The sequence below is a fragment of the Micrasema longulum genome, unplaced genomic scaffold (assembly GCF_059751315.1).
Source record: "Micrasema longulum isolate JH-2025_06_02 unplaced genomic scaffold, ASM5975131v1 h1tg001294l, whole genome shotgun sequence".
Classification (NCBI taxonomy): domain Eukaryota; kingdom Metazoa; phylum Arthropoda; class Insecta; order Trichoptera; family Brachycentridae; genus Micrasema; species Micrasema longulum.
Window position 1 is genome coordinate 256,653 of NW_028278481.1, and position 9,039 is coordinate 265,691.

At 32.6% G+C, this 9,039-nt stretch overlaps 1 protein-coding gene across 1 annotated transcript in view; it reads left to right on the plus strand.

Moving 5' to 3' along the window:
* Positions 1-8,784, plus strand: part of LOC148276046 (uncharacterized) — a gene marked incomplete at its 3' end in the record, with an annotated part of 99,526 nt that extends 90,742 nt beyond the window's left edge. Inside the window, exon 3 of the mRNA XM_088234839.1 lies at positions 8,573-8,784. Within this exon, the coding sequence (XP_088090965.1) occupies positions 8,573-8,784 (212 nt within the window). The remainder of the gene's footprint in view (positions 1-8,572) is intronic.
* Positions 8,785-9,039: the final 255 nt, after the last annotated feature.

Consider the following 9,039-nt stretch of genomic DNA (forward strand, 5'->3'; position numbering starts at 1 on the left):
GTTATCGATTTTAATCATTCGTCCAGGATTCCGATTGTATTTCACACTTTTTTTGAGATAATTAGAAGCAAACTTATTAATCTTTATGAAGGAGTTACTGAGATGTTTGCAAAAAACTTAAAATAAAGAATTGTAAGATTTCTAAATATGCGTCACCAACTCAATTAATAATGCCTAGTTTGTGGTATCAAGTAGTACAATTGAAATCTGTTTTCGAAAGATTTAGAGATGGTTTTGAATTACGCTATTCGTAGGTAGGTAGGTTTTTAGGTATAGTTTATTTTGGCATCAATATCTAATACTCTGCCGATGGTGGAGATTTCTAAGTTTTTTCTAATACCATCATTTATCCTCGGTATTCGTATTCCGTTCTTATTCCATGTAGATACAACAATGTGTATATTTTTTGGATAACCCCGTGTAAGTTTGATTCATTCCTGGAACGAATCAAAGAAACAGATTCAACAAACACGGGATCACCCAAAAAGATACATATTGATAACGGTTACCATGAAAACCTACGCACCTGCGAAGGTATAATATTATGCCAATTTTCAATTTCAGCGCCACATGAAAGCGTGTAATTATAAACCCATCAAATGTACAGAATCGTGGGTAACAAATTAATTCCGCTAAACATATATATAATAGCACATGTCAGAAATGTTTTCGCTGCCGTGATCGCCAACGTCAGGAGGACCCGACAAGGCACCGGAAAAAGAAGAAAAAGAACCAGTAAAATTCTATATTTATAAATTTAATAATTATCAATTGTAATTACTGTACTGTTTTACAATTCAATTTTCAAATCAGAAAAATAATTTCATAAAAATAAATGCAACGAGTAACCTACTCTCATCATAATTAAATATCGATGTCGGCCTCGTGGTGTAATGGCTAGCGCGTTTGCCTACCACGAAAGAGGTCTCGGGTTCGATTCCCGACATAGTTGAAATAAAATATTTATTTAAAAGGGCGTTTTTGTACTATAATATTTCATAGTTCCTGGACTAGTACCTGAAGCGTTAGACTGATTATCGTACCTTCATGTAACAAAAATGATCAAGATACGTTGCGTTTGGTGTACCAATGCAAAGCCCTATCTACCACGAAGTGCGGAAAGGGAATGATGATAATGAATTATTATTTAAAAAATAGTAAAAATTATTTTCGATTATATTCATGATTTGAATCCGTATTTATAATAAAAACAATCGCATAATTTCTAATGCATGCCACAATATATTTTTTATAAACAGTTAAATAAAAAATGAATATTTAAAAGATTCACTTATTCATTATTTTATTAAATAGGTGCTCTCTTACGGGTATTATTAAGCAGCGTTGTTACAATAATTAATGCTAATTATATCCCTAAGTAAGATAATTGGAGATTCTAGGGTATTTAACAACTGGTAATGATCGTTGGCCATAGTAATTTTTAAATGCAGTAAATATTCCCCGCGGTTTTCCAACAAGTCAGTTTAGACGATTGAGTTTTAATGCCCTTATAAGCAAAATGGCAGTTTTTTGCAGAAGTCAAATTGAAAAATACAATATTGATTAGTATTTATCAACGATACGCAAATTAAAAAAAATGTAAATAATCATAAGTAAAAACACAGTAGGTCTATTATTTATTGTTTCTGAGCATAAAATATGCATGTTCCATATTAACATTATGTTTTTTTCTTATCTCTAGATACTTTGTTATTGCTTTAAAAAGTTTAAAAACATTATACCGTTTGTAGTAGTAAATTTTTTTTTTACGGCTTTTGTTTATATCAAATAATTTGAAATACCTTGTAAAACATTATCTCATTTTTAATTGGTTCTGTGATTTTTGTTTTTTTTTTGCTTATGTGGGCAGCATAATCGTTTTGGATTTTAAAAAGTACCTACTTCAAAATAATGTGATAACGGACAATCTAATGGTAAAATGTGATGATTAAATTCAATATAATTAAACATTTAGTATAATATTGTGTATTTGTGGATATCAGTTATTAGTTTTATTATATGTTTTTTCATTTGTATATTTTTATTTTAATGTTTTTTTTTTGTTTATTTATTGAAATCTACAGTCATGTATACAAAAATACCATTATAATATAATAGATACGTAAAATTAGACTAAAAATGATTTCAAAATTACAATAATTAACAATATACGTAATGTGTCATAAATAAAGTTAGAGTATACAAGAATAAAATTCGGAAAACCATAAATAAAATGTTTGTACTTATTAACCATTGTAGATTTTAAATAAAATGAAAAATAACATTGTATTTACTCATCACTACTCACACATCATCATCACTTGCATTGGTTCCAATAAAATTATTATTTAAGTCGCATTTTCTATGAATGCACGAATTTTTTGCTGCATTTGTGTTTAATCGGTGCAGTAAAATAATTTAGTGTGACGGGTACATTTAAAAGGTATTTTTCTTCTTCTTCAGCCTTTTGTTCTCCACTGCTGGATATAGGCCTCTTCCATATTCTTCCATTTTTCTTGGTCGGTTGCTACTTGCAGCCAATTTTTACTCCCTGGCTATGTCGTCAGACCATCTTTTTTGAGATCTTTCAACGCCTCGCTTATTCTCCCAAGGTCTCTATCTTAAAACTTTAGTGGTCCATCTTGTGGGGTCTTGTCTCGCAACTTATCCAGCCTATTGCCACGCAGTCTTTCTACGTGATCCATATTATCCGTTATTTTGGTTCTGTTCCTAATTTCCTCATTTCTCATTTTATCTCTTAGGCTTATACCAAGTATGGATCTTTCCATGGATTGCTGTGTGCATTGAGCTTATCTACATTTCTTTGGATGAAGGCCATGATCTTTGATGCATATGTTGTCACTGGAAGTATACATGATTTGTAAGTTTTCCTTTTCAGACTAATCGGAATCTCTTTATTTATTTATTTTAAAGATTTACAGAATATTTTTCTTTTCAAAATACAGTTTAAAGACAGACCAGCGAAGTTTCTAAATAAAAATCAAACATATTATTAAATTGTGTTACAACAAAAAGATGTGTTTATGTGTATTTGTATGAGAGTAAGTGTAGATGTGTGTTTATGTGTATTAGTGTGGGAGTAAGTGTTCAAGAGTGTGCATCATTAAATGGTAAGTTGGATCGTCTCACAGCCAGAAATAATAATTTTAAATTTATTTTTAAATAAATTAAGGGGCTTGTAAAATATACCAATAGATGAAAAAAAACATTTTAGTTAGAGCAAGAACGATAAAGGAAAGAGTGATGTGCATAGTTAGTGCTACAGAATGGCAGATGGAATAAATACTTATTTCTTGTCACGTGAATAGGTACATGAAGACTAATTTTGGAGAGTAGGTGAAAATAGTCAACTTTATTATTTAATAATTTATTTTCAAGTAAGTGTCTAAGTTTTCCAATAGCTCCACTCATTCCTATTCATCATTTTCAACTCATTCCTATTTGTCTTGGTAGTACCGCCGTTTGGTTTTCTTTGATATACATTTAAAAGGTACATGGAAATAAATGTAATGTTTTATATAGGTATTTCAGTTTATAGGTAACTTTCACAGGTAACTTTAAATTAGCTTTGTCATTATTTGACAAGTAAAAAAAAGTAAAACAATTAATTCACTATAATTCTTAAACTAAGGGTTTTAAATGGGAATATGAAACCCTTGGGTACTCGTATATATTTCATCTTATGCGAAAGCACGTCGCGGTTATGCGGGTCTACTCGTATTTGCCATACACTCAGATGGGGCGCTTCTAAGAAGCTTTTTCGATATATGTGGGTGTTAGAGTGTGGCTGCTTAAAAGATAAATTGAACTTTGCTACTTTGTTCGTCTCTGCAGAGATAATATTGTCTCAAAGCATAAAAACGAACGGCAAAAAACAGAGGGGCAGAATTTTTTCCGAGAAATATTTTTACGAGGGGTGACGAGCATTAGTGTCTGCTTATTTATGCAGAATCGTGGAAATTGAATCATTTTTATTTTGATTTGAAAGCATAAACCTCCATTATTTTTATATAATCTGATGAGAAATTTACGTAAAGTCAATTATAAAACTTTACAATGGTATTTTGATAATACACAGAACAAATTTGCGGTGTGTCAATTATTGTTTATAATAAAGCTTTGTTTGTTCATAACTGTCAAAAGCATTCAATTTATCATACCACATAACGTACATTTATTTTTGCACCAAGACCAACGTTACTAACATATTGTAGCATTATTTTTCTTTTTCATTATAACCTAGCTAAATACTGGTCACTTTACGTTTATGTTAAATTATTCTTTATTTTAATTTGTTTTATTTATATTTGGAACATTAGGTTTTTTTCACTTCAATTTGTTATCTTTTATTTGTCATCTTATATTTGTATGTTTCTTTTTACTTTTTTGCAGTTTAAAAAAAAAAAATACTAATTTGTTTAGTTTTAATTATTCAGTTGAATTATATAGTTATATTTCATATTTTATATTACAAAATAAATTGTTCACCGCTGTGATTATTTCTGTAAAACTTTTTACTGTAAAAGGTTCTTTGAACCGTTGATATATAAATAATTAAATATTATAAAGTGTTGCGGATTTCGGATCGGAAGCCACGAGGCTCGAACCTCGCACGACTACAACTTGTTTCCGATTTGACTATCAGAAAATGCCCTTTTTAAAAATATCTATGTAAATTAACATATTACAACAAAGGTGAAGAACATTGTATAGAATTCTAGACATCTACAGGGCTTATGACCTACCACTGGCTGGTTTAAGTGGCCGCTTTACACACTGTGTAACATTCACCATTCTGCCCGTATTTGAACATCTTTATTCCTTCAATTCTTTTATCAGTTATTGTTTTTGAAGTTAAAGAGCTAAAACCTTTATTTATGCGGGCGAGATTCATCTGATTAAATAATATCACCTACATACTAGGCAACACGTAAAATTTTTATTTTTCAATTGTTATACTTCTTCATAGACCAGGTGGATTTATCAACAATATTTTGATGTCTAGAATTCTATACTACCTTCTCTAAAATGTTCTTCATCTCTGTTGTTATATGTTAATATCAACAGCTCCCCAGGGAGTTCAATCCAGTCTTTATCTACTAAAATTTGGACAAACTAAAATATTGTTGACCTATGTAAATCTTGGAACAAAACTTTTTTTTTAAGCTGGGAGTATTTTAATTACAAAAAAAAATGAAATCAATTAAATTAATAATAATTTTAAATTGTTAATGATAAACGGGTTAACAGATTTATGGTAACAGAATTAAAATGAATCATAAATAAAATTTATCGCAAAAAGCTACAAAAGAAACGGTGTTTGCCTCAATCACGGATGTTTTTCCAATGATATTGGTTTTAGATGTTTAAAACGTAATAATTTACAGAACACATATTAAGGTTCCATGTGATACGTCTATCCCTTTAAAACATGAACTTATTTCCATTTAAATTGCCTCGATACCAATTTCACGAGACCTTCGATCGGGTAAAATGGTTATTGATTGCAAATTTACAAACAAAAAGCCAAAGTAGCCCTTTGACGAACGGAAAACCAACAAAGATAACTCGCATTAATTTATGTATAAAAAATAAAAGGGGTTCTTTTGACAGAATAATTGAAAACTTTTATTCGGCCGTCTACATTTCACGCCGAGTTACATGAAGTATAAAACATTCTGCAAGTCATACAAATTTGCGATGTATTTATGTATTCGGGTTTCTTTTAACCGTTCTTGTTTGATTTTAACGCTTCAAAAGGAAAAAGAAAAACACGCAATTTTGTAATTGACGAAAACGACCATTTGCGTGAATTTCAATCAAATTAAATGTATTTTTAATAGTCCAGCAAGAACTATTGTATGGTATTATTTTACAAGAGTTTTTAAGTAGCCCCTTTTTTGCAAAAAAGTAAATAAAGTGTTACTGCCAAATGAAATCGAGATTTGAAGTTTTAATTCGTCACTTTGTTTTAAACGCAGCCAATTTGGAGCATTATTCGTAAGTTTGGTGCGGCTAAAGCTCGTATTTGTAGCACTTCTACTACAACTCGTTAATCCTGCCGTTTGCGACCTATTCTCAAACTGTTGTTAGATTATAATATATTATGATAATTGGTGCTGCTAATGCTCGTATCCGTAGCACTTCTACTACAACAACTCGTTTATCCTGCCGTTTGCGACCTATTCTCAAACTGCTATTGGATTATAATATATTATGGTTCTTCGTACTGCTAATGCTCGTACCCGTAGCACTTCTAATACAACAGTCGTTTATCCTGCCGTTTGCGACCTATTCTCAAACTGCTATTGGATCATAATATATTATGATTCTTGGTACTGCTAATGCTCGTATCCGTAGCACTTCTACTACAACAACTCGTTTATCCTGCCGTTTGCGACCTATTCTCAAACTGCTATTGGATTATAATATATTATGATTCTTCGTACTGCTAATGCTCGTACCCGTAGCACTTCTAATACAACAAGTCGTTTATCCTGCCGTTTGCGACCTATTCTCAAACTGCTATTGGATCATAATATATTACGATTCTTGGTACTGCCAATGCTCGTATCCGTAGCACTTCTACTACAACAACTCGTTTATCCTGCCGTTTGCGACCTATTCTCAAACTGCTATTGGATTATAATATATTATGGTTCTTCGTACTGCTAATGCTCGTACCCGTAGCACTTCTAATACAACAGTCGTTTATCCTGCCGTTTGCGACCTATTCTCAAACTGCTATTGGATCATAATATATTATGATTCTTGGTACTGCTAATGCTCGTATCCGTAGCACTTCTACTACAACAACTCGTTTATCCTGCCGTTTGCAACCTATTCTCAAACTGCTATTGGATTATAATATATTATGATTCTTGGTACTGCTAATGCTCGTATCCGTAGCACTTCTAATACAACAAGTCGTTTATCCTGCCGTTTGCGACCTATTCTCAAACTGCTATTGGATCATAATATATTACGATTCTTGGTACTGCCAATGCTCGTATCCGTAGCACTTCTACTACAACAACTCGTTTATCCTGCCGTTTGCGACCTATTCTCAAACTGCTATTGGATTATAATATATTATGGTTCTTCGTACTGCTAATGCTCGTACCCGTAGCACTTCTAATACAACAGTCGTTTATCCTGCCGTTTGCGACCTATTCTCAAACTGCTATTGGATCATAATATATTATGATTCTTGGTACTGCTAATGCTCGTATCCGTAGCACTTCTACTACAACAACTCGTTTATCCTGCCGTTTGCGACCTATTCTCAAACTGCTATTGGATCATAATATATTATGATTCTTGGTACTGCTAATGCTCGTATCCGTAGCACTTCTACTACAACAACTCGTTTATCCTGCCGTTTGCGACCTATTCTCAAACTGTTATTGGATTATAATATAAAATGATAATTTGTGCTGCTCATGCTTGTATCTGTAGCACTTCTACTACAACAACTCGTTTATCCTACCGTTTGCGACCTATTCTCAAGCTGTTTTTGGATTATAATAAATTATCATAAAGACAAAAAAATACTTTTCGGTCGGACTTAAAACAATACTAATACTGTATTTCTATGATCCTTACATATTTTAATTTAAAAAAAATATTTCATCAAAATTAATATAACTAGTAACCTACTATTATCTATAATAAATATCAATGTCGGTCTCGTGGTGTAGTGGTTGGCGCGTTTGCCTACCACACAAGAGGTCTCGGGCTCGATTCCTGACATGTTTGACATGAAATATTTATTAAATAATGTGTTTTTACACTAGAATATTTTATTGTCCCTGGACTGGCACGCAAACCGTAGGACAGATCATCTAACCTTTTTGTAACAAAAATGATCAAGATATGGTGCGATTGGTGTACCAATGCAGTGCTCTATGCACTCATTAGTGCAGAAATGGAATGATGATGATCATTAATGAAAATAAACTTTTGTGTACCTTTGTCTCTTTTTTTTAACTAGAATATTTCATAGTACCTAGAGTGGTACCTGAAGCGAAAAACTGGTCATCTTAACTTCATGTAACGAAAAATGAACAAGATACACTGTGATTGGAGTGCCAATTTAGTGCCCTATGCACCATTCGGTATGGAAAGGGAATGATGATGATGTACCTTTATACGAGCACTCTTGGTTTATAAATAAATACATATACCGCAATCCCTCTATCCGCACTTAGTGGTGTATAGAGCACTGCCTTGGTACACAAAACGTATATTAATCATCTGTTACATGAAAGTATGATCATTCTAAAGCTTCTGGTGCCAGTCTAGGAACAGTAAAATATTGCGGTGTAAAACCATATTTTAAATCACTACTTCATGGCGATCTTCCCCGGAATCAAACCTTTACTTCGTTAGGATTTTTATCTAGTACTAGCCACGGAGTCCGAACAATTATTCAGGATTCTGGTTCTATTTCGCACACAAAACTATATTTTCTATCCACCTGGACCCAGACGGGTGCAAATGACAATATGAATTAAAACACTTTATAACTTGATTTATTTTCTCGTTCCAGTGAGAGTGAGCAGTCTACGCCTAGTGGAGTTGAGAGTGCCTTCTCACTCTGTGTACAACACCCTTGCAAGGCTAGAGTGCCGGTATGAGCTGGATGACGGGGAGTCTCTATACTCCCTCAAGTGGTATAAGGATGGGAACGAATTTTTCAGATACGTTCCCAGAGACAATCCACCTACGCAGGTCTTTGACCTTCCCGGAGTTATAGTTGATGTAAGTATAACAAAATACATGTTTACTTTTCTTTATTTTTAATAAGCAATAACCAAATTAATTTGTATTAAATAAATAAATCTATTACATATATTTCAGAAACATTATGGCTAGCACAACACAGAACAGAAATTCCAAGGCGGCACCGCCAATACATTTTATTGCATTGTTTTATTGTTATCGGGCACACTACGCGCTTGTTCTGTTGTTCCGTCGGCGGACATGGGCGGAAAATTTGCTTTTGGCGTCTGTTTT